Genomic DNA, 27,146 nt, shown 5'->3' on the forward strand with positions numbered 1-27,146 from the left:
AAAGAGAGAGGGGGGATCTGAAAAGGCTGTGCGTCTGTTCGCTAGGCTGCTAACATCAAAGAGCCATGCTGAATCCACCCTGGCCTCTCAACCCGCCCGAGGGCCAGTTAGTTAGTACAGGAAGTGTGTACTACTTTTGACCTACACTAGATGCCACGATTAGCAATGAGCTCATGCTCATGTGCGTGTTATGTGCGCACAGCCAAGCCTTTGAGTGTGTGTTCTCAGAGCACAGATGGATGAGCTACAGAAGCAGCTAGCTAGCGCCCAGATTAGATGAGCGGCTCAAAGGCAAGGCAGAACAAAGTGATTGACAACAAAAGCAGAAAAGTTTCACTTTTTTACATCCCATTCAAATGGCAATGGAGGCTTCTTTTTAGGTTGATTCAAAGACATTCAAATTCTGCTTGACAAAACAATGTACTTTAATCAAATGAATGTGGTCTTTGAAATCAAAAACCCAATCAGTTCAAAAGAGACGGGGAGAGAAGTTGCTCCGGCTGGGTTCTAATTAGAAAACAGATAATCAAATAAAAGATGAAGATGAGGCTTAATTGGATGCGTTCCTTACATTCCTGAAGAGTTCCAACATAAACATTTCATGGCATTACAAAGACTATATATATACCTATTAAAGGAGCCCGGTGATGAATAATTACATACCATGTTTCAAAGGCAATTAAACACAAATGTTCCCGTGGATCGCATCATCAGATTGATTCGTTTACGAATGCATCAGCATGAAAAAAACTATCCAATCTCTTCCTGACCGCTTTCACGAGCTGCTCGATGTGCTTATGAAAATCTGTGGGGAAGTTAAGTGAGACATGCTCTGTGAATTTGACTTTCAGTGTGTTCATTGCTTTTTGGAAATCTTTCAGAAGATACTATTTTAATGTAAATGAGGATGGCATCTGTTAAGTGTGTCATTGCGCTCAATCAGTAGACATGTAAATAGCCCATTTGAACCAGTCCAATCCTGTGAAGGGTCAGAGACTGTGTTTGAGCTTCAGTGAAGGTTTGTGTGCATGTTTATGTGTGTGTGTGTCTCTATGTGTGTGTGTGTGTGTGTGTGTGTGTGTGTGTGTGTGTGTGTGTGTGTGTGTCTCCTTGTGTGTGTGTGTGTGTGTGTGTGTGTGTGTGTGTGTGTGTGTGTGTGTGTGTGTGTGTGTGTGTGTGTGTGTGTGTGTGTGTGTGTGTGTGTGTGTGTGTGTGTGTAAATCAAATTAAATCAAATTGTATTGGTCACATACACATATTTAGCAGAAGTTATTATGGGTGTAGCGAAATGCTTGATGTCTATGTGTATGTGTGTGTGTGTGTGTGTGTGTATATGTGTGTGCGTGTGTCTATGTCTATGTGTGTATGTGTGTGTGTGTGTGTCTATGTGTGTGTGTGTGTGTGTGTGTGTGTGTGTGTGTGTGTGTGTGTGTGTGTGTGTGTGTGTGTGTGTGTATGTGTGTCTATGTGTGTGCGTGTGTCTATGTCTATGTGTGTGTGTGTATGTGTGTGTGTATGTGTCTATGTCTATGTCCATGTGTGTGTGTGTGTGTGTGTATGTGTGCCGCATAGATCTGGCAGTACCAGTCCCACCTGCTGTAGAGCGTGGAGCGGGGCTAGTCCATGCAAGCGAGGCAAGCGAGGCTGAGTGGAGAAATGTTCCCTGCTGACACTAATCACGTTGCCCACAGTGAGGAGCCACCACGTGCCAGTCCACTCTGATTATACCGCCTTCTCCAGACCCCATCCTCCATCCCTATTAATTAGGCCTTTACATGGCTCCACGGCTACAGCGACTAGGCCCTTTATCAAGTGAATCATCTTCCAATTTCAACCCAGAGAGAATGTCACAGCACAGAGGCGCCTAATCACAGAGCAGAGGACACAGCACAGAGCCCAGGCACTAATTCCCTCAACATCCTGACCCTCCGCCTTTTACAACACTGAATTAGTACTCTGCTCTCAGACACTAAGCCAGCATTATGGCAGGAAAGTCATTTAGATTTAACTATTTTTTAAATGGGAGGATCGTATAGGAATGTAGTACCTTCTGCAGCCAGTAGGGTGTTCTTGACGAAAAGTTCCAGGTCTTCAGCTCGTTTGTGGATTCTATTAGCATCGTCACCTGTTTGCTCGCCGTCTGCCGACACTTTGGTCGCCTGAGCAAGAACACACACACACACACACTCAATGAGTTGGATGGACATGAACTGATGGCTAGAGATAAACCAATCCAGGATGTGCCAGTGTTCAGTGTTCATTCAAGATGGACCCTTGATTGCATGTTTCCTACCCTGAATCCTGTGGCCCCCTATGGTCTAACAATGGACAGCCTCAGAGTACCTGGTCAAACAAATCTATTTCATAACCACCAGTCAGAGCTGGTATGACCTTTCAGAAATCCTCTATAGATTAAAAAATAATGATTGAGGGATTCAAGCAGCTGAGCACCACAGGCTAGTGGCCAATTCTCAAAAAGGGTTTAAGTTTTTGAGATATCCCTACCCGAAGTATAACAAAGCACAGCCATGTTTTTCCATATCTCTAAGGTCTCCCATAAATGGAATGAATGGTTGTATAAACATACAGTGGGGAGAACAAGTATTTGATACACTGCCGATTTTGCAGGTTTTCCTACTTACAAAGCATGTAGAGGTCTGTAATTTTTATCATAGGTACACTTCTTTTACTGCAAAAGTTGTTATGTTGTGACATACCCCCATAACTCAAACAACGCAGAATTATACCTTGCTGGAGGAGGGGGGGGGGGGCAACATAAGCCCATGTAACCCAATATTGCAAGCCCTGATATTGCTAATATGTGAAATCCAAGTAGTTAATTGTCTGCCCTACATACACAAACAAACATTAAAGCATTTTGGAAATATAGACCTGTAAACACACAGATATAATCGGCGGAAATATCAATTATTAATATTTAAGATTAATGAAAACTTCAGTTTGGTAATCCGTTTCTGGTAAACCGGCCCATAGCGGGTTACAAATTCCAAGCTCTCAGTGCTGTATGGTCCTGCCTGACAAATATACATACATTAACACATGTTTTTTTGTTGATGTGGCTATTGTAATTGGCTCTAAGGAAAACACCCCCTAAACTCAAAAAGTGCAGAACAATGCTCATGCAAGCTCATGCAACCCAAAATGGCTAACTCTGATATTGCTAAAATTCGGATACAGTTGAACATGTTGTGTCTGTTGTTATCAGCTCTAAGGCAAGTGGGCTCAGACACTGAAAACTGGCATTTTTTCCCAGTGAAAGGTTCCTCTGTGGATTTGATATGTTTCGCCTCCACTCTTGCAATTACATTAGACGGCCCCGCTAGACTTGACTCCAAATCAATACGGCATCCAAAATCCAATATGGCTGCCACATTACCATTACACGGTGGTTTAATCACATGCATATCTGTGCATGTTTTAAATGAGATAAATTTTTCAGATTTGTGTACTGTACTTATGACCTGTACTCAAGCATATTTTTGTGTACTTTAACTATGGTAAGAATCCAATATGCCCACCATATACAATCAGACACATTTGTCTGGATATACAGTATAAAAAGGAAGCATTCTACTTGGCACGGCAACACGAAGCATTCCAAGACACGAGCATCTTTGAGAATCAATGAGGCAACTGGGAGGCTCCTACGAAAGGAAAGAGAATCCAACCCTGGACTCTGACCACCCTCTCCCTAGCTCTACAACTTGCCCCCACTATGATATAACTTGCCCCTCCAGGGAAAACTCCACCCATGGTATTTGTTTCATTAGTCTATTATTGATATACTATATTTCACATTTTTTGTATGTCAGCAATCAAGTTTTCAAGATATGTATCTTTCGAAATACAGAAAAACAGCTGGTATGATGCATTTAGCATCATATCATGCAAAACGCTGCACTGATTGCTAACACGCAAAACACTTTGGTACTACACTGAGTGTATAAAACATTAGGAATACCTGCTCTTTCCATGACATAGACTGACCAGGTGAATCCAGGTGAAAGCTATGGTCCCGTATTGATGTCACCTATTAAATCCACTTCAATCAGTGTAGATGAAGGGGAGGAGACGGGTTAAAGTAGGATTTTTAAGCCTGGAGACAATTGAGACATGAATTGCGTATGTGTGTTTTTCACGCTCAACAGTTCCCCGCGTGTATCAAGAATGGTCCACCACCCAAAGAACATCCAGCCTACTTGACACAACTGTGGGAAGCATTGGAGTCAACATGGGCCAGAATCCCTGTGGTGCCCGTTTTTCCCCCTTAGTACAGTCCATGCCCCAACAAATTGAGGCTGTTCTGAGGGCAAAAGGGGGTGCAACTCAATATTAGGAAGGTGTTCCTAATGTTTTGTACACTCAGTGTATATCAACAATGGACTAATGAAACAAGTACCAAAAGATCGTTTTTGGGGGAGGTTTTCCTTTAAGTCGCCTCCTTACCATTTAGAAGTGAGCTTTGATTAATTGCTAGTCCAATACGTCTGCCTGAATCCAACAAGACCTTCTGCTGGCTCACTGCATTTGTGATGCACATTGGAATGTTTCGATGCACTCTTATCGTGTTTGGGTTGAGCTGGCACATTGCTTCTTCCAGACAATAATGTCCACCATCCTGGCTGTCTGCCCTGGAGTTGCCGTGTTGACTTGGCGTCATTATGGTGTATGGGGAAGATGCAACCACACACGACAAGCGCATAAGGCAGGTGTTCACTACAATGAACCAACACAATCTGACAGTCAATGCCATCTTATTGGGCCTTCATATGTCATAGGAATTGCACCTCTCCAATGTCAATGCCATCCTTAATCTCCCAGAACTGTCCTTGATAAACCCACTCCACAATCAGTCCTCTTCTCAGGCAGTTACTAGACAGAGACACCATGGAAATAGACTGCCACATGTCAGTAGGCCATTCAATAGCCAAAACGCCGTCTGGAAATTGCTGGCGTGCATTGTCCTCATATGTACCTATTTTGCTACCTGACTGGCCAGCCCATTTGACACCTGAACTGGGCTTTCATGCTGGGGTGACTCATGCATTGGTCTGGGAATCTGCAGTATTCCCAACATCTCTATAAGGACATATGCCATTTATGGCAAACAAGAGGCACATTGGGATGGTAAAACTTGCTGTATGTGATCGTTTATGTTGGCTGAGGATTGACTGTGAGACAGTTGCTTGATCATCTCCATCTCCTCTACAATTATTTTACTGTCCATTGAAGCCCAGGGATCATCTTCAAATGTATATGGGTGTGGAGCTGTGCTATGTCCCTCACAACCAACGCTTCTCAGTCATAGTCTATGAGCCAGCTACACTCGAACTAACCTCTAAGTATCCTGAGGTCACCCTCACAGGTGATGTTACTCATCACATCTCCTGCTGGGCGTGCCCCAGTCTATAACGGCCATATTATCATCCTACCTGACTTCCAAACAAATATAGAGAAATATGTAGGACGTGACCTGCAGGACTACGCCACATTTAACATAAAAAACTCTAAAGGCAAGTCTGTTTGTGACAGCTCTTTCACAACCAGACAAGCAACCATTCCACTACTGGAGTATCCCCGGCATCATTCAGGTAGGTATAACATTCCAGTTGTTAGTCAATGGGTCTCTTTGGTATGCAAGGTGCATCTGCTGATTGCCTATAGCGAAATGGAAACGGATCATCTCAAAGCCCCAATACTCCGCCAGACATACAGGAAGGATAGTACCGTTGTCGCTACAGCTTGCCCCGAATGACCAGTTAACTGTGCAAACTGGTCAGGCCCCAGAACTACAACCACCACTGGCTGGCTACTTTGTCTCCTCACCCTGTCAGGACACACTCATGTCCTGGTCACCTCAAAGACTTTGAATCAACCTTGCACACTTAGTTTCAGTGAGGAAAATGAGGGATGTATTGTACCAGTCAAAAGTTTGGACACACCTACTCATTCAAGGGTTTTTCTTCATTTTTACTATTTTCTACACTGTAGAATAATAGTGAAGACATCAAAACTATGAAATAACACATATGGAATCATGTAGTAAACAGAAAAAAACATTAAACAAATCAAAATATATATTTTTTGTTAGATTCTTCAACGTAGCCACCCTTTGCCTTGATGACAGCTTTGCACACTTGTTGGTATTCTCTCAACCAGCGTCATGAGGTAGTCACCTGGAATTAATTTCAATTAACAGGTGTGCCTTGTTAATAGTTAATTTGTGGAATTTCTTTCCTTCTTAATGCATTTGAGCCAATCAGGTGTGTTGTGACAAGGTAGGGGTGGTATACAGAAGATAGCGCTATTTGGTAAAAGACCAAGTCCATATTATGGCAAGAACAGCTCAAATAAGCAAAGAGAAACGACAGTCCATCATTACTTTAAGACATGAAGGTCAGTCAATCCGGAATATTTCAAGAACTTTGAAAGTTTCTTCAAGTGCAGTTGGAAAAACCATTAAGTGCTATGATGAAATTGGCTTTCATGATGACAGCCACAGGAAAGGAAGACCCAGAGTTAAATCTGCTGCAGAGGATAAGTTCATTAGAATTAGACTGAATCAGTCCTTCATGGACAAATTGCTGCAAAGAAACCACTACTAAAGGACAACAATAATAAGAAGAGACTTGCTTGGGCCAAGAAACACGAGCAATGGACATAAGACCTTTGAAAGGCTGGTCATGGCTCACATCAGCACCATTATCCCAGAAACCCTAGACCCACTCCAATTTGCATACCGCCCCAACAGATCCACAGATGATGCAATCTCTATTGCACTCCACACTGTCCTTTCCCACCTGGACAAAAGGAACATCTATGTGAGAATGCTATTCATTGACTACAGCTCAGCGTTCAACACCATAGTGCCCTCAAAGCTCGACACTAAGCTAAGGACCCTGGGACTAAACACCTCCCTCTGCAACTGGATCCTGGACTTCCTGACGGGCCGGGTGGTAAGGGTAGGTAAACATATCCACCACACTGATCCTCAACACGGGGGCCCCTCAGGGGTGCGTGCTCAGTCCCCTCCTGTACTTAATGTTCACCCATGACTGCATGGCCGGGCATGACTCCAACACCATCATTAAGTTTACTGATGACACAACAGTGGTAGGCGTGATCACCGACAACGATGAGACAGCCTATAGGGAGGAGGTCAGAGACCTGGCCGTGTGATCCCAGGATAATAACCTCTCCCTCAACGTGATCAAGACAAAGGAGATGATTGTGGACAACAGGAAAAGGAGGACTGAGCCCGCCCCCATTCTCATTGACAGGGCCGTAGTGGAGCAGGTTGAGAGCTTCAAGTTCCTTTGTTTCTACATCACCAACAAGCTATCATGGTCCAATCACACCAAGACAGTTGTGAAGAGGACACAACAAAGCCTATTCCCCCTCAGGAGACTGAAAAGATTTGCCATGGGTCCTCAGATCCTCAAAAAGTTCTACAGCTGTACCATCGAGAGCATCCTGACTGGTTGCATCACTGCCTGGTATGGCAACTGCTCTGCCTCCAAAAGCAAGGCACTACAGAGGGTAGTGCGTACGGCCCAGAACATCACTGGGGCCAAGCTTCCAGCTATCCAGGATCTCTATACCTAAAGGACGGCCCTAAAAATTGTCAAAGACTCCAGCCACCCTAGTCATAGACTGTTGTCTGTGCTACCGCACGGCGAGCGGTACTGGAGTGCCAAGTACCCCCAAGCCATAAGACTCCTGAATAGCTAATCAAATGGCTACCCAGACTATTTGCATTGCCCCCCCCCCCCTCTTTTACACTGCTGCTACTCTCTGTTTATTATCTATGCATAGTCACTTTAACTCTACCTACATGTACATATTACCTCAATTACCTAGACTAACCTGTGCCCCCGCACATTGACTCTGTACCGGTACCCACTGTATATAGCCTTGCTACTGTTATTTTACTGCTGCTCTCTAATTATATGTTACTTACATTTTTTTTAAATGTACTTATCTATTTTTTACTTAACACTTATTTTTCTTAAAACTGCATTGTTGGTTAAGGGCTTGTAAGTAAGCATTTCACTGTAAGGTCTTAGCGAAATGCTTGTGTTTGTGTTGCTCTACAACATCCATAGAGTACGACCCTGCATCACACAGGAAGCGGTACATGTCCTAATCCAGGCACTTCATCTCCCGTCTGGACTACGGCAACTCGCTGTTGGCTGGGCTCCCCGCTTGTGCCATTAAACCCCTGCAATTTAGAGTGTGGCTTCTAGCAATGTAATTGTCTGCATCCTTTCCAATCCCCCATATATATATATTTTGTATTTTTGTAAATATGTATATATTATTTTAAATATATATATATGGTATTAAATATATTTTCCTTCTTTATTATTTTCCCCTAACTCTACCACCCCTCCCCTAATTGGGGTAAACTAATAGACAACAATACTTAGGCTTATACTTCTAGCTACAGTATATACATTTTACAGACACAGTATATTTTACATTAGTTATCTTTCCTTTCTTTTCTTGTCTATCCAAGGATCTTTCTGCAACAGAACATTCTATGTTCTCAGACACAAAGAAAACCTTGCTAGAACCGGTATCTAAAGTTAAATACAAAAGTATTCATCTGTTTTCAGTCCTCGGTTCCTGTCCTCACTTGAAGTTGATATCTTTCTTTTAATGACAGATTCATTTGAGAAAAATAAACAAAACAATCTATTGTTGTAATGCTCACTTTTTTTTGACTGTATGTATCAATTGAAAGCATATGACCTAACATCAATCAAAATATTGATTGGCTAACCTTGTCATTCCAATTGTTTTTATAAAATAAATAAAAACCTTCACTCACAACTGCCTATATCTTTCACACTAATTATTGTAAGCGTACATACAAGGCTGTCTTTTGACGGCTTTATGAATTGGGATGGTCCAGTTTCAGTTGACCCATTTACTAGACTGTGATGAGGGAGCCAGGACAGCCACATAGTGGCCACAGGGACAGTAGTGCCAGCCCCTGGGAACTCAGGAGTGGACAGTGTCAGCCTGGCCTGAGTGTCCTACCTACCCGACTCAGCAGATCGTCCATCTCTGTCACCAGGCTGCCCAGGTTACTGTCGGCCAGCTGCAGGCGCCTCTCCGGCGAATTCTGTGGCGAGAGCATGTGCTGTGTGGAAGACACGTGCACACACACACACACACACACACACACACACACACACACACACACACACACACACACACACACACACACACACACACACACACACACACACACACACACACACACACACACACACACACACACACACACACACACACACACACACACACACACACACACACACACAGGGGAGAATGTCAGAATGGGGCATTAGGCAGAAAGGTCATCTACTGTTTAAATCACCATGGGTCTGGTGAGTGAGGTGTGAGCCTCTGCTCGATACCCTGTATTTAACCATCCACCCCAGCCCAATTCATCAGTGTTATGCCAGTAGGGCTCCTGCCAGACATCTCCTCACAGGCCTATAAGAAGCAGAGCACCAGCAGCTGGAAAAGGGCATCTAGCTCAGTGGACTCCAAAAACGCAGCTTGAGCCAATGATCTGGCTTTCCACATGAGGGTAGCAATCAAGTGATGTCTTCATTGGCCCCCCTCACGATGCCCTTTAGCAATAATCTGCATCTTTGTTGTGCCTTATATCTCCAGCTCCATCTCCTCTGCTTTCCGAGGATTTGGGGGAAATTTCACTCTTGTTATCGCACAGCTGAGATGCGTTTGAATGCCACTGTTTGTGTAATATATCACTGTTATATCACTGTTACAGAGTGTGGTGTTTGTGTCTTTGTTCTTTGTGTGAGAGAGAGAGGTGGATGCCGTTAGCTGAACGGAGTGGCGCTATGGTATTGTCTGGAGGGGATATGAGGAGTGTTTGAAACCGGGGTGTGAGTCGGGCCCCACGTCCCCCCCTGAGACATTAACAGCTGAGAGATATTTACACAGCACCTTGTCGAGGTGGGCAACTTAATCACAACTGATTCTGTTCACCTTAGCAATTCAGTCAGGTACTCACTAGTGTGAGTAAACAAACACGCCAAATTGAATGTAGGCCTACAGAGACAAACGTGATCTTAGGGATCTAGATATCATAGATTTGTCTAATACAGGAATATTGTAGTACTCTCTCTTTGGAGCGAAGGTGAACACTAAAGGAAGTGTTTGGGTGCTTTCTATTAACCTTGAGTTCCTGCGTCATGTTCTCAAACCGGTAGAGGACTTTGTAGGGCGGTGGCAGAGGGGTGGTGAGGTTGACACTGGTGATGATACGATGCAGTCTATCCATATCTCTGATGAGGAGCCCGGCACAGTCATCATCGCAGGCTGTAACACACACACACACACCGACACCAACACGCACACACACACACCATGGCAGTTAGAAACCTCTAATGACGAGTGGTCTCTAATGACACCAATTAAAACCATTAGAGAGCGTTCAGGCTCGTTCAGAGAATCAAATAATAATCCCAGCTAACGTGTGTGGTCAGGGTGACACTGAGCACTGAAGCTGTGTGTGGGTGTGTATATGGGGGAGACTGGGACAGTCTCTCATTGGGACACCAAGACACTCTACTTGGGGTCAAAGGGTCAACCCCAAGTGCATGGGGATGCTTATGGTAGCTTGTTGCCTGGCAACATCTCTACCAAAGGGACATGCACTGTCACACATGAAAAAAATACTAGTTTACTATAGAATACTACAGGACTTACTATAGAATTCTGTAGTAAATTGTAGTATACTGTAGAATACTATATTACACACTGGAGTATCCCTCGATCATGTGTAGTACCTACTATAGAATGTAGTAGTATACTGTAAAATAGTATAATAAGTACTACAGTAATGTCTGCAAAAACACTACAATCTGCAAAAACACTACACTTTTTTAGTAAACACTACAGTATTTAATTTGGGTATACCTTGCCCATTCCAGTCCTCCATAGCCCAATTTGTGCCACCCGTAAGTGAGAAACGTACATGCCAAGTATATACCATATATTGTGTTCCCTACAGGTTATAGAAAAGAGCAGAAGCTCTGAACTATCTGTTCAGACCCCAGTCCTACCTGCCTACAGTTTATGGAAAATGTGCTATTTTTGTATTTCTCCAGTAGGCCTCCACTTCTATGTCAAAGAACAAAAACACGATAGTAAATACTATAGTACTGTCTGCAAAAACACTATAGTAAATACTATAGTAAACTACAGTATGCAAAAATATTACATGAATTACTACAGTATATACTACAGTTTTATTGTACTACAGAATTTATACTACAGTTAATTATGAATACTACAGTATACTACAATAAATACATGCCCACAAAAACATTACAGGGAATACTACAGTAAAGTCTGCAAAAATTATACTGTGAATACTATAGTATTTATACCATAGTATACTATAGACTTTTTTCATGTGGGGTATGTACAAGGGCGACTATGTTAGCACCGGAGAAGAGGACAAAGTCTGGGAGAAGTGCTTTTTAATCTGAGCGACATGGTGGAACGGGTTGAACCCCAGCTTCCTCTTCCTTCACCTTGTTTAGTTTAGTTTCATCCCATTCCCCCACACACACCAGCGCTCTTTCAAAAGACACAACCACTCTTTGAAAACCCTTCAAGGTAGCCATCCTCTATCCTCTACTCTTTAGGCTTGGGAGAATCCTGGAGTTTCTGTGCTGGTTTAAGATTAGACAGGAGCAGCACTGGGGGAAGGGATCTCGAGCGTGAAATTTAACACAGTGTGAAACGGCTTTTGGCAGCCCATTATGAGTGTTCGACATGCCACAAGCAACGAGAAACAAAACACACACAGTACACACACGCACACACACACCACTACAATCAACAAACCATGTGTGAATTTATCATATCCTTCGAATTTCTCCTGGATTTTGCCACATAAAAAATGGTTTTTTTTTATAGACCCGCTGTTATAAAGGAGGAAGGCCTGACAATCCACACAGTAAGAGAGCACACATCCTGTGAATGTGAGAGTTTGTGATAAAACACTCCAAAATGCACACACTGCATGAAATACATGCAAATCCTGTTACCCTCCCCAAAGGCAAAACAACATGCAGCCAATCAGTTTCACCTGAATCATCTGACATACTGTATCTAACAAGCAGTGGACCCCTACCATCACTGCTTCAGGAAACCTGCTAGAGTCCACGACTGGGAACAGTTAGACATTATTTCAGATAGTCAGCTTGCCAGGTTAGTTGGCACCGTAGCCTACAGAATGGTATCTACAACATACAGTACTATTCATTGCCTGAAGTATGATAACATGTAGTCTCAAACAAATTACAATAATTCAAGAGCAAACAATGTTACAAATGAAGCTTTGATAACTTCGACTTCTTTTTTGACAAATATAGTGGCCGCCATCTTTGTTTACTTTGGGATTGGCGCTTGGGATAACATGTTGTCTGCTGTGGGATATACTGTATATAATATAGCCTGTAGTACATTGTCTCCCTCGGCCCTGCCAATTGCTCAAAGCAAATGATCGGACTTGCTGTGCTATGCTAAATCTGAATTATTAACATCAGGGGATCTTAACCTGGATTGGTTGATGCCAGTATCAGATAAACTGAAAGATATTTGCACTGAGCTAAATTGAACTCAACTGATAACTAAACCAACCTGCCCCAACTTAAAACAGCCTGAAAAATCTACTATTTCTGACAAACGCCCCTCATAAGTATACAGCCATTGGAATCTTTGCTAACGAGCTCAGTGACCATCGTCTGCATTAGAGATACTAAACTACCAAAATTGTGTTTGCGCATTATTACAAAAATACATTTTTGAACTTTCAATAAGCAAAATTTCCTGTATGATCTGGGGTTGTATGATTGGGTGTGTCCTCTATCTCTGATTTGGATCAGGCCCTTAAATGTCTTACCTTTCTTTTTAACTATGTTGCAGATAAGCATGCCCCATGTAAAAGATTAAGGGTAAAGGGCAGATCTAACCCATGGTTTACGCATGAATTGTCTGAAAGATTTGATGAAATAAACTTAGCTTGGGCTAAGGCTACTATTGACTGATTCTATCTCTGACTAGCAGTCCTTCAGACATTTGAGAAATAGATGTCTTACTCTGGTTAGAAAAGCAAAGTCAACATACTTCTTCAATTGTGTATCTGAGAGTGGTGAAAATTCCAGCTAAATTCTGGAAAGTGGTAAAATGCAATTCCACCTCTTCATTACCCCAGCAGGTTATGACAGCCTCTGGTACCATAACAGACAAAAATGAAATTTGTGGTGCTTTTTATAACCATTAGGCTTCAGCTGGCCACCTATTTGAAAGAATCATTTTTGAAAATACCTCAAGTTCCACTAGAGAAATTCCTTATACACCTCTAAACAGATAGCAGAGAATGATGCACTTCCAGGCACTCACTCTTAAAAAAATAGAAAAATGTTATGTCAATGCTGTACTTGTACTAAGTGCCTTGCAAAAAATTTATGTACAAAAATTCACAGGAGATGAATAGCTTGATCCCTTTTTACTGCAGCTTTCTGCCCCCATCATTATATAACCTTTGACCCACTTTTTTTATTAAAAAATTGCTTCTGGTGCTATCTCTAAGATCTGGAAGGCGACACATGTCCTCCCCCTTCACAAAGGCGGGGATCCTTCTAACCTAGATAACTATTGCCCATTTCTAAACTATGTTGCCTTGCAAAAATATTAGAATCACTGGCAAACGCTCAGCTAATAACTTTTTTAACTTCAAATTATATTCTTAATGTCTGGTTTTAGACCGAGACATAGCACTGTTTAAGCAGCTACGCTTGTCTTAAATGATGTGTTAAATTGCTTAGATCGTAGGATTCACTGTGCTGCCATATTTATAGACCTATCCAAGGCCTTTGATACTGTCAACCATCACCTACTCATTCCAGGTGTCTTGCAATTGGTTTGGGAACTATCTGTCAGACAGGACACCATGTGTGCTTTCTGATGGTGTCAAGTTACCTTGATATTACTAAAGGTGTCCCGCAGGGGTAGATTTCAGGACCTGTTTTCTTTACTATTTATATAAATAATATTGGTCTATCTGCAAAAACCTGTTACATTCTGTATGCTATTGACCCTACTGATGACCAGGCTATGTTATAGCTGCAATCTGATTTTGTTGATACTTAACACAGGAAAAACTGAATGTATGTCTAAATCTCTTAGAAATATTTCAGATGGTCTACACACAGATGGCACTGGAGGACTTTCTCTTTGAGCAGGTTCCCGTCCTTAAATATCTGGGATTTTGGATTGACAAACATTTGAAGTTTAAACAACATATGGATGAGCTAGTTAAGAAGCTGAGATTTAAAGTAAGCTTCTTTTATAGAACTACATCATGCCTCTCTCTAAACAGCAGGAAACAGGTTGTACAAGCAACCTTCCTGCCAGATCTTGATTATGGTGGCACCTTTTATCAGAATGCAGCAGCCACTAACCTAAAATTCTTGGATGCAGTGTACCATAGCGTGCTTCACTTTATCACAGGTGACAGGTTTAACACTCACTGCATCCTTAATCAGAAGGTCAGCTGGCCCTCTCTAAATTTCCGTAGATCACTTAATTTCTCCTTTTTTGTTAACAAAGCTCTGCTGCACAAGCTTCCAATATACACTACATGACCAAAAGTATGTGGACATCTGCTCGTCCAACATCTCATTCCAAAATCATGGGCATTAATATAGAGTTGGCCCCCCCTTTGCTGCTATAACAGCCTCCACTCTTCTGGAAAGGCTTTCCACTAGATGTCGGAACATTGCTGCAGGGACTTGCTTCCATTCAGCCACAAGACCATTAGTGAGGTCGGGGACTGATGTAGGGCGATTAGGCCTGGCTCAAAGTCTGCGTTCCAATTCGTCCCAATGGTGTTAGATGGGGTAGAGGTCAGGGCTCTGTGCAGGCCAATTACGTTCTTCCACACCAGTCTTGACAAACCATTTCTTTATGGACCTCGCTTTGTGCAAGTGGGCATTGTCATGCTGAAACAGGAAGGGCCTTCCCCAAACTGTTGCCACAAAGTTGGAAGCACAGAATATATATAATGCTGTAGCGTTAAGATTTCCCTTCACTGGAACTAAGCTGAACCATGAAAAACAGCCAAAGACCAATATTCCTCCTCCACCAAACTTTACAGTTGGCACTATGCATTTGGGCAGGTAGCGTTCTCCTGAAATCCGGCAAACCCAGATTCATCCATCGGACTGCCAGATGGTGCAGCGTGATTCATCACTCCAGAGAACGCGTTTCCCATGCTCCAGAGTCCAATGGCGGCGAGCTTTACACCACTCCAGCTGATGCTTGGCATTGCGCAGGGTGATATTAGGCTTGTGTGCGGCTGCTCGGCCTTTGAAACCCATTTCATGAAGCCCCCGACAAACAGTTATTGTGCTAACTTGCTTCTAGAGGCAGTTTTGAACTGGGTAGTGTGTTGCAACTGAGGAAAGGCGGTTTTTACACGTTACTCATTTCAGCACTCGGCAGTCCCATTCTGTGAGCGTGTGTGGCCTACCATTTCGCGGCTGAGCCGTTGTTGCTCCTAGATGTTTCCACTTCACAATAACAACACTTACAGTTGACTGGGGCAGCTCTACCAGGGCAGAAATTTGACCGGCTGACTTGTTGGAAAGGTGGCATCCTATGACGGTGCCACGTTGAAAGTCACTGAGCTTTTCAGTAAGGCCCTTCTACTGCCAATGTTTGTCAATGGAGAGTGCACATCTGTGTGCTCGGTTCTATACACGTGTGTCAGCAATGGGTGTGGCTGAAATAGCCGAATCCATCCATTTGAAGGGGTGTCCACATACTTTTGTATATACACTACCATTCAAAAGTTTGGGGTCACTTAGAAATGTCGTTGTTTTTGAAAGAAAAGCACATTTTTCTGAATTAAAATAACATCAAATCGATCAGAAATACAGTGTAGACATTGTTAATGTTGTAAATGACTATTGTAGCTGGAAACTGCAAATTGTTTATGGAATATCTACATAGGCGTACAGAGGCCCATTATCAGCAATCATCACTCCTGTGTTCCAATGGCACATTGGGTTAGCTAATCCAAGTTTATCATTTTAAAAGGCTAATTGATCATTAGAAAAACATTTTGCAATTATGTTAGCACAGCTGAACACTGTTGTGCTGATTAAAGAAGCAATAAAACTGGCCTTCTTTAGACTAGTTGAGTATCTGGAGCATCAGCATTTATGGGTTCGATTACGGTCTCAAAATGTCCAGAAACAAAGTATTTTCTTCTGAAACTCGTCAGGCTATTCTTTTTCTGAGAAATGAAGGCTATTCCATGTGAGTAATTGCCAAGAAACTGAAGATAGTATAGAGCTAGAAAATGGTATATCATACATGTATTATACAAGTAATTCTGCTTTGAAAGTTGCTAAACTTGTAACCTCACTTTTGAGAAAATGTCCTTTGAATGTTTTGGTACCTACTGGAGAGCTCACCTTTGTCTACACCCATTCAGCATCGTTCACACTCTTTTAAGCTTTAGCCCCACCCATCTCTTTAAGGATTCACATGTGAGGCTATGTACTATACAACCCAATATTTCAAAACTAAAGGCTGGCTTATACTACGGGTGTGTTCGTAAATTTAATGGGTGTGTTCATTAACTTAATTTGATGTGCCAGAGTGTGCTCTGTGTGTTCATAAACTGAGAGCGTTGTCAGATTGTCCGTCCGTTAATTCAGAGCATTTCGCTCTCGCAGCGTTCAGAGCGTGCACACTGGACGCTCTGGGTGAAAAGTAGGGTTGATCCGAGAGTTCTGACCTAACAACAGCAGTCAAGCACCCGAGCTAACTGGCTAACGTTGGCTAGCTTGCTAGCTTATCCCAGACACAAATAAGATAACAGCTCACTGACCATTTTACACGCCCTAGCAGAGCTGGTTAGGCTGTTTTTATGTTATCCAGAGCGTTGGTGACTGCAACTGTGCTGCTGGAAACAATTTAATTACACTTTTTTTGGCAGCGTTTACTGACACCGGCCATACTAAACGGGTGTTGAGCATTCGTAAATTCGTCAGTTATTCTGCGCTCTGGCACACTCAGACGAGAGTACTCTGAAATCGGAATAGATAGCCAGAGCTAATTTACCAGCTACGTCTATCGACAGTTGTTGCAGTGACATCATAAACAATCTTTTGAAATAGTTACTTGCATAGTGAAGTCTTTTGTTTAGACATGTAGCTAGCTAGCTATACAATTAACCATAATCCCAACTCATAAAGTTACTACCATGCATGAATCTGCATGGTATCTGCATGTTAGCTAGCTAACATTAAGCTATAACTAGCAATGCTAATGGCTCTGAGATACGAATAATATTACAACACAGATCATATACGTTATGTTAAATTAGAAATGTGTAATATCTGAAAATGTAGCTAGCTAGACTCTCTTACCCGTATACATGGATGGACGCGTCTCCCTCTCTGCCACGGGTGCCATGGTTTCCCTTAGTTTGAAGATGTAATCCGGAGACAGGTGTTTAATACAACAGCCTTCTGTGTGTTGTCTTTTCGAACACAGTCTGCATATTTGCAATCAAATGCCAGAATCTCCTTAGCTATCATACTCTAATTCCACTGATTTCAAAACTCGGTCCTCCAGAAAGTGAAGAGCAACACTTACGCAGTTCTACTACGTGATATCTTTCAAAAAAGCAGCGTTAGAAATGATTACCTACACATACTGACCACCTCATATTATAGACAGAAGCTGCTACATGGCAGACCAATCCAAACTCATCTCTCGGCATGTCCAGCCCACTCATTATTTCAGCCAATCATGGCTAGCGGGAAGGTTGCTGACTTTTTCCATGGCTAAACCAACTAGGCTCGTACTTTAACAACTGTAATCATATTTGCAGATGGCATAAAAGTTTGTTATTTAGGCATTTCTGCCCAAAAACGCATTTTGATCAAAAATGTAAGTTTACGTTCAAATGGCGCTCCTGTGAAGTAGTAACGCGCGACATACGCCTAGTTTCCTGAAACAAGTCACATACTGTATGTCCTATATTTGAGAGATATAAGAAAGCTCAGTTTATTTATTTATTTTAACCATATTTAACTTTTTGGGGCACTATATACACATATATATTTCCATAAATTATTTTAACTGGTACCGGGCTACCTTCAGACGAGTCTTGTGAAGCTTGTGGGCGTTCTAGAGCAAAACAGCCAACATGTACGTGTACACGAGAGTCTCATCTTTACATAAAGGGGTCATATTATACCGTTCGGACGCTACAGACGTTTTTGTGAGAAGACACATTTTCAGGATGTCTCCTGGTCTGACAACCACTGCTGTCGCTCTGCCACCTGCCAATGCAGATGCGGAGGATTGAGACACAGCTCATGCAAAACAACTGATATCTCTAGCTTAAACAGACAGATGTTTATGGGGATTTTTTTACAATGCAAATTAGATTTACGCGGTGCACGGACATCGACTCAAATACAAGGTACCAAACCCGCTCACAAGGTTTGTTAACTCTTAAGGTCCCTAGGTAAATCAGCCTTTATGTTTGGAATCATTTACCATCCTCATTACATCTTGATTCTCTGGTGCCAATAGGGCAGTTTAGAACGCTGATGAGGAACACATTCACAGAGGTTTGCGAGTGTTTTGGTTGATTGCAATAACTTATTTGTGTTGTTGAAATGTAGTATATCTGTAGTATGTTGTAGTGTATTTTTTTTGCTGCTGTTTTATTGAATTATCATGTTGATTTGAGAATTGCTTGTTCTCAGGGCACCATTAAGAATGAGACCCTGGCCTCAATTGGGTTCCCCTGAATAAATAAAAGTAAAAATAATAATAATTTGTAAAAAATCAGTGCAAAGTCTTTGAATTCAATAAACTCTAAATTCCCTCTTATGAAGATTCTAATCCTCAAGAAGGCCTGGCTAACTAAGCAGTTTTACAATTGTCCCCTAAGTAATTTTCTACCACTTTAGACTCACATAAAAGATTTTAAAAAATAAAAAATAAAAAGTCAGTCTAGAATATTGAATGAACAAAAACAACCAAGAAAGTCCTACAAAGAAACCTTGCTGATTTTCTGTACTAGTAATTGTGTTTGTGTGTGTATTGAAAACAGTGCTATAGTAAGTTATATTAGTATACATACACACAATCCCAGAGGGCCCACACACATGCCTCTCCATGCACTGGCTGCAGGTGCGTCCAGTGGCCCCGGGTCGGCAGCGGCACTGGCCTGAGCGGGGGTCACACGGTTGGGGCCACGCCCCGTACGGGTCACACTTACACTCCTCACACTTCCCGCCGGGGGCACGGGGGTCGCCGTGGTAACCCGTGGCACATCTAGAGGAGCGACAACAAGGTTTAGAGTTTAGAGAAGTAAACTAACAGAAAGTGATGTTCAGTTAGCAATGTGGGGCGGCAAGGTCCCTGATGAGGTGAGTTCAGTATGATTCACAAAGAGCATGTTGGGGTTTGTAAATGTTGAGGAGAGAGTTCGTACCTCTCACAGTACTTTCCCTCATAGCCCTCAGGGCAGGCAGTACAGCGGTAGTCGTTGAATCCCTCTGTTACACAGGTAGGGCTGAAACTGAGAGAACGAGAGAGCTACAGATGAGAGCTGCTTTATTGTACAGTGGTAGAGCCATGCACCTGTGTCTCTGTGACCTACTTGTTCTCATGGTTGGTGAGGGGGCAGGCACAGGGCTTGCAGTCGTCGGGTCTGCCCCTCACTACACCATAGTATCCTGGGGCACAGCGTTCACACCTGTCCCCCTCTGTGTTGTGCTGGCAGTTCTGTAGAGAAGACACCCCCGTCCCTTCACTAATATCATATCCACATTCACAACCATTCACTCCAAATAGGCTACACCTGCAGAATCAAACTAAAACCCAGTGGCTGTCGAGGTGGAGGGTGGATGTATTTTAGCTGTTTGTTTTGAAGTGAGGGCCCTTCCAGAGTGTGAGCTCTGTCAGCCCAGAGCTGTTTTCCTCTCCTCTCTCAACCACTCTGTCTGAGAAAAAGTGCCAAACTGACAATTGAGAAAGGCAATACTAATCAGTCAGCGGAAGTTGCGGCCTACTGAGCCGTGGTATTCCAAAGACGTTCATTAACTTCCTGTGTACCTCAATTAACCAAATTACGCTGTACAAACTCATTTAACATTTTCAATTTGCCTGCTCCGTAAAATGCAAATGATATTGTTATTAGCACAAATACAAATGAAAGCTGGGATTGCTTTGACAACATAGAGTTCTAGTTCCACACTATAACATGAGGCAGGGCTGGCTTCCATGTGCTCTAGGGGAAGATTTGGGAAGCAGAGAATAAGAGCTTTGTTGGTCATTAACTTGACCAAAAGGCCCTGTTTTATATTTGAAGGGCACATTATGTTCCACATTAAACAGCATGGTCTTCTCTCTAGCGTAACATCTTTGTTAGTATTTCCAAGTCAAATCTACCCCAGACACTAACCTATGCTCTACTTCCTGGTGGCAGTGGACCATGTGGCCAATCAAATTGCTTCTGAACAAATCTGCTGATCCTCTACACTTGGAGAAAGTGCAACTGTTTAGACTGAGAGCTGGTTTGAAAACCAGGCGAGCTGAGAAGGTAGAGGATAAAAGGAGGAGAGTTTTTCATTGGCTAGATAAAGGTCTGGGCTGATGTAAATGTGAAACGGAGCTGAAAAGTAAAGCGTTGGGCTAATTACCCATCTATGGCAGAGAGTAGAGTAGAGTAGAGTGGGCGGGTATGGGTGCAGTCACAGGGCAGCCTGCCAACCAGTGCCAACGACACCCTTCTCCTCAGGTCATGGGGACTTTGTAAAGACCTTACCTGGCAGATGGATGTCTCTGGGTCACAGGCCTCACTGTGCCTGTTGCACTGGCACTGCACACAGCTCCCGATGCCTGCTCTGGAGGCTGCGCCACCGCTGCGGGCAGACAGGCGGTAAAACCCGGCCCCACATTCCTGCCGATGGGCGAAACAGAGACAGACACACGGTTACTGGTTAGGCTGTTACCCCCCCCCCCCGAGCCGCTCACGGTAGTGCCAGGCTCTACTGGAGCTCCAACGAGACACACGTACTGAGAATTAATCGGGTCAATTTGAGAAGCCATCTGTTCCCAGCAAACACGTTAAACGCCTGTTTAAAAATACTTTATTAACTATGTGGCAGCTTCAAATACGTGCCATCTGTCTGGTTTGCTTATAGCCACCTTTATGAGGAATCCAGTAGGAGACACATCAGTAACACTCAGGTTTGGATGGAAGTTGTCGTAGTAACACAAGAGTTAATTAGGAGTGTATTAGAGCCGCGCTAAAGAGTGGGGGAGCTTTAGATGTGTCTGGATGGAGCTGTGTGAGAGAGAGAGAGAGAGAGAGAGAGAGAGAGAGAGAGAGAGAGAGAGAGAGAGAGAGAGAGAGAGAGGGAGAGAGAGAGAGAGAGAGAGAGAGAGAGAGAGAGAGAGAGAGAGAGAGAGAGAGAGAGAGAGAGAGAGAGAGAGAGAGAGAGAGAGAGAGAGAGAGAGCGAGAGAGAGAGAGAGAGAGAGAGAGAGAGAGAGAGAGAGAGAGAGAGAGAGAGAGAGAGAGAGAGAGAGAGAGAGAGAGAGAGAGAGAGAGAGAGAGAGAGAGAGAGAGAGAGAGAGAGAGAGAGAGAGAGAGAGAGAGAGAGAGAGAGAGAGAGAGAGAGAGAGAGCTGGCAGTTTTGACGAGAAGAATTGTCTTGTGGAGTGTTTCTAACAGCTGTTTCCTCCTGTCTCCATGTCTGTGGCTTTGATTGGACCGTGACTGACTGACACACACACACACACACACACACACACACACACACACACACACACACACACACACACACACACACACACACACACACACCCCCCCCTCTCTGATGGATGACCCTGTCGCCATGGCTGATGCTCTGATGGGAGACACAGAGACACAGCTGGCTCAGTGGCTAGCCAACTTACCTCGCAGGACAGGCCGGAGTAGCCCAGGGGGCAGTCACACTTCTCTATCTGGTGAGCCCGCTCACTCTCCACGGACGGCCTTCCCTCCTCTGCCACCTCCATAGAAATCTCAGAGATCCTGCGTTTAGTAGAGAGAGAGATAGAGACAGGGAGTGCGACAGCCATGTGAGCCAATGTCAACAATACAATATACTTGAAACATGATATTATCAAACGCTATTGCCCCCTGTTCGTTAAATGGAATGAACATGTCACTGTTAAATGCAGAGGGTTATCCATGTTAACATGACATGATTAATCTGACCATGATACTAAAAGAAAGGGTGTAGAGTAAACAGCCCTCTAACAGTATGTTTCAGTCTAGCCCATTGTGTGTTCAGACAAAGACAGAGAGGAGAGCTCACCTGCTGTGTCTCATCATGTTCCCATGGGAAGCCTTGATGAGGACGTAGTCAACATAAAACAGCACGTCCATGAAGTCCTCGCGTGTCATGGCCTTCTTGTCTTCGTACTTCCACTCGTGCTGAAAAACAAAACATGTTGATGACATCCCCGGCATCGAGATCCTATTCAATTACTCGAGAGTCATAAACCCTCAAACTCCGTAAAGTAGTGGAAATGGCAGCCACCAGTCTAATTGGAATGAATGGCAGTAGAGGCATAATCCTAATTTTACTTCTGCAGGAAAATAAAAGTTAGGCATGTGATATATCAGAAATTGTGTAAGATAATTATTTTATATACAGTACCAGTCAAAAGTTTGGACAGATGTCTACACTATTAATCTACAATGTAGAAAATAGTAAAAATAAAGAAAAGCCCTGGAATGAGTAGGTGTGTTCAAACCTTTGACTGGTACTCTAATTATAAATACAGTTTATACACGTTTTATTCACATGTTCGGTATAAATAGCCTCTAAACTATATGCAAACAGACCATAAATGTCTCAAAAATGTTTTATTGGAAAGCTGTGAGTGCTATTATATGATACAATATCAGAACCTGTTGCATTTACAACTTGTCTACAGTAAGTCCTATCATCACTGATTTCAGCCAGTGTATGGCTGTGGATTGACTGCGTTGTTTGAATGGAATGCTGGCATAGCTTTGTAGCAAGTACGATCTGTACGCGTAGGCACATACTGCATGACTGCAAGGTGTCCCGATATCTTTTCCAACTGTCCCGTTATCTGGTTTTAATGTCTACTCTAGAATGCCCTTCTTATAAATCAGAAACGAGAATTCAACAGCGCTGTGGTATAAAGTATTTTTGAATTCCTAATTCTATGATCACTTCAATGTCAATTTCTCATACAACAACTTCCGAGGTTAGAATCTAGCTTTGAAGAGTTTTTGGGACAATGACAAGAGATGGACTTGCATGGCATCCACCACAAAGGACCATAATTGTTTAACAACACAAGTGAGTTTCAGTGTCAAATGGATCATGACTGCATCTTTAGACACTAGGAAACTGTAACAACAAGACAAGAGAAGGTCCACCATGTAAGCATATGCCATGGGGGTTTCCAAACTAGTTTGGCCCTTGACCCCATATTGATATCAAACATTTTTCGTGACACCCACCATGTAATCAGAAGCCAGTTTACTTTCAAAAAAAATTGGGTTATGACAGTCTATTACAAATCAGTCTGACCGTATTTTTGACCGTATTTCAATCTGAAAGTATGGTTTGAAGTGACTGAAATGCATCAGAAAGGTATTGGGAAGTTCAGAAGATCATTAGTCAATAATGTTGTATGATCTTCTGTGAAGAAAAGAACATCATCATTGATTAATGTTATTTTTCCTCCAGTCTGACTTAGTGGCTGGTCTTGTCCACTCGGTTCTAACGGCTTGTGGGCATAGTAGAGGGAAACGGTATGCACTGTATGTACACGTTCCAGAGTGTCTTACTGTTCAGTGATAGGGTCCTAATGTTTTGTAGCTTCAACCGTTCAAGAGCCACATTTGTAGGAAGAAAACAGAAACCGCTCTGTTTATTACAACCTCATCTAACAGCTACCGGAGGTTACTGACGTAACCCCAGTTCTTTGAAGCGAAAATTCTCTCCCGCGACCCCCTTTTCAAACCAGGTGACCCCACATGTCACGACCCCTAGTTTGGGAAACACTGGCTTACCTCTGTCATGTCGATCTCATGCCGGGTGAGTTGTCCAATCTGCAGTCCCTGCATGTGGCGGACCATCACCTTGTCTCTGTTGGGCCCTCCCTTTATGATGACCTGGGGTTCGTAGGAGGTGCGGCCTGCCTCGTCACGCCCCTCAAAGTAGATGGCGTACTTCAGCTTGCCGCCGTAGGCTGTGATCTAAAGAGGAGAAACCACGTCCAAGTAAAGAAGCTTGTTAGTACTATTCACATCTCTGAACAGAATACAGTTAACTCCTGATAAGTGCAAGTTGGAAAGTATTTCAAAGCAGTATTGTTCACCAGTTCTCAATTCAAATACATTTATTGTCACTCCAGATATCTGTATGTTTGGGTTTAGTGTAAGCATAGTCTATACGTAAAGCAGTCCCAAGAAATGTTATTTTATTTTTTATTTTACCTTTATTTAACTAGGCAAATTCTTAGAACAAATTAGAACAAATGTTAGAACAAATTCTTATTTTCAATGACGGCCTAGGAACAGTGTTCAGGTGCAGAACGACAGATTTTTACCTTGTCAGCTTGGGGATTCGATCTTGCAACCTTTCGGTTACTAGTCCAACGCTCTAACCACTATAAAGATTCGATTGTACACCTGTTATCAACTTGGGGTTAAATAATATCGAGATGAGGGTGCTCTCACCATGGAACCATGGAATTGTTCAGGCAGTCTCCAGTAGTAGAGTTCGGTCAGCTTCTGGGAGACCAGGTCAGCGTTAGCGATGATCTCTGGGTGCTGGAAGGTCACTCCGCTTGTGGTCTCCTGCAGGTTGGCTTTGTCCACTAGGGGCAGCTTGGTCTGCTCTGGTTTCAGGGACAGCTACAGCAGCACAGACACAACAAACAAACAGCATCACTTATAGGCCTTAATGTCACAGAAAATACACAGATAATGGGTTGTATTTGGGAAGCTCTGTTCCAAGGGTTTAAATTGCTTATGTTGCGAGAGAGTGATGCAAGTGTTTTTCAAAAGGAAAACAGCCCCTGTGACATTGGACAACTGTATTCTCCAATAACACACCAGGACTCAGCCTCTCACATAGTTGTAGATTAAAATGCATTTCACATCCTGAGGGCAGGCCAGAGATGTGCTTAATTGGGCAAGTAGAACATGCATATCTTTAAGAAGCCACTTCTGTACAGTAGACTGTGCCTCTGAGGCCCCTGTTTTAAATTTGCCCTCCCTTCCCATCTAAATATCCAGCGAATGGCTCACTAAAGGCTCCAGGAGGGCCAGGCGGTGCCCCTCACCTCACCATGCAATCTCATGACTCACTGACTTAGAGAAAATCTCCTGACTTCCAATGAATGAGGGAGAGGATTCTCAACTGTCTGTCTTTTTTTCTCTTAAAGCCAACAAACTTAGATTAACTTTGGGACGGCAACCTTTATTTAATTTGTTTGTCGTTTCCATTTATATGAAAGAAGGGTCCCTCTTCCGATGTCCTCAGCCGCGGTCTCCATGGACACAGCGGATGGAGGGTTATCAGGTCTGAGGCGCTCTGGCAGAAAATCCTTATTAAAAACAAACAGGGAAGCTGCAGCTCCCAGCCTCTGCCTGCTCCAAGCCCCCAATAAACCCCCCCCCCCCACTGTACGAGGCTATAATATATATTATCCTTCTGTTTGTGCCTGGTCCCCCTGGTTCTCGCTACGTTCCATAAATTACAGGGAAATAAGATGGAGAGTAAATACCTGGTTGGGAATGAATCAATGGAGGAGAACCACTTTCATGAAATTAATATTTACCCTGTTTCCCATAAAATCATATAGCTGTGTTGTGGCATTTCTCTCTAGACTATTTCAGTACTTTGGTTGCACATACAGTAAGTTGTAAAGTATATCGGACTAATTCATGTTTGTTAACTGTTGCATGAGAACAAATGTTGTTTTATCATGGCGTATATCTACTGTAGTCTATATTAAGTAGCCTATATCAAGAAAGCATAGAACAGTGGTCAGCAACCTTTTCTGAGCCGAGATCCCTTTCTGAGTGAAAAAGCAGGCCATTTAAACATGACTTAAAAAACGTAACCTATTAAAAAACACTTCCGTAGCAATGAGGTTTGTGCAGTAGGCTATAGGCTCAATACATCACTGCATATTGCCTATCCTTGAATTGCCCTGCCAATGTTGTTCTTCTCAGACCATTTTAAAATTATATTTTAAAACGGAAGGTATATAATCACACTGGTAATATATAATTTGTTGTAGGCCTATTACTTGTGAGCCATAAATTTAAATCATTAGCGTTTTTTATTTTATTGTGATGGTCAGTCTCAGCGGATGGAGGGCGGGAGAGAGAGAGCGAGCAGTGGAGAGGCTGCCTCTCACTGTTCATCAGCTCTTCCACCTTCTGCTGACTGACCAAAAATGGGACACTGTCTTCCAGCTGATGGTGAAACTCGATCACACTTCATTTATTTCTGAAATACGCTACTCCTCGATGTTAGAGAGACGCAAGTCGCTAACAACAACGCAAATCTATTGATACACTATGTAGCGCGAGTGGATAGGGACAGGGCGTTTTATGGCTTATAAAAGTGTTGAATAAAGTGTTGACAGTGCCGAATAAAAGTAGTCATGTTTTTGTTTAGTTTTGATATCTCACACAGTAGAGTCAGCTATCAAATTCTCAGTGGGCTTGTGAAAGCTGCAGACACGGTGATCTGAGCTATCTAGTTAGCCAGTGGTAGGCCTATAAATTGACTTTGCTCTCCGGGTCCGCTGGGTAGATGGGAATTTGTACTTTCAGACACATGAAATGGTTCAAAACGGGAACACTTTGCCTACCCGGCGCGCAGGGAAGCTGAATCAATTGCACCTACCTCAAACAGCGCGAAACGAATAAGAAAATAGGAAAGGAAGGCTTTATCATTTGGTTTTTTACAGAAATATTTGG

The 27,146-nt window shown here is 43.0% G+C and overlaps 1 protein-coding gene across 9 annotated transcripts in view; it reads right to left on the minus strand.

Moving 5' to 3' along the window:
* Positions 1–27,146, minus strand: part of lama2 (laminin, alpha 2) — a 143,185-nt gene that overhangs the window by 21,888 nt on the left and 94,151 nt on the right. For 7 of the 9 annotated variants that reach the window (XM_071413667.1, XM_071413665.1, XM_071413673.1 and 4 more), the window contains 11 exons: positions 24,888–25,064; positions 24,219–24,404; positions 22,480–22,598; positions 22,076–22,193; positions 20,942–21,076; positions 19,775–19,899; positions 19,607–19,693; positions 19,253–19,446; positions 10,241–10,383; positions 9,071–9,169; positions 2,048–2,159 (listed from right to left, as the gene is read on the minus strand). In XM_071413667.1, coding sequence (XP_071269768.1) covers positions 2,048–2,159; positions 9,071–9,169; positions 10,241–10,383; positions 19,253–19,446; positions 19,607–19,693; positions 19,775–19,899; positions 20,942–21,076; positions 22,076–22,193; positions 22,480–22,598; positions 24,219–24,404; positions 24,888–25,064 — 1,495 coding nt within the window. The remainder of the gene's footprint in view (positions 1–2,047; positions 2,160–9,070; positions 9,170–10,240; positions 10,384–19,252; positions 19,447–19,606; positions 19,694–19,774; positions 19,900–20,941; positions 21,077–22,075; positions 22,194–22,479; positions 22,599–24,218; positions 24,405–24,887; positions 25,065–27,146) is intronic. The other 2 variants (XM_071413669.1, XM_071413668.1) reach the window with 1 other exon arrangement.

This window comes from Salvelinus alpinus, chromosome 8 (genome assembly GCF_045679555.1).
Source record: "Salvelinus alpinus chromosome 8, SLU_Salpinus.1, whole genome shotgun sequence".
In the NCBI taxonomy this organism is placed as follows: domain Eukaryota; kingdom Metazoa; phylum Chordata; class Actinopteri; order Salmoniformes; family Salmonidae; genus Salvelinus; species Salvelinus alpinus.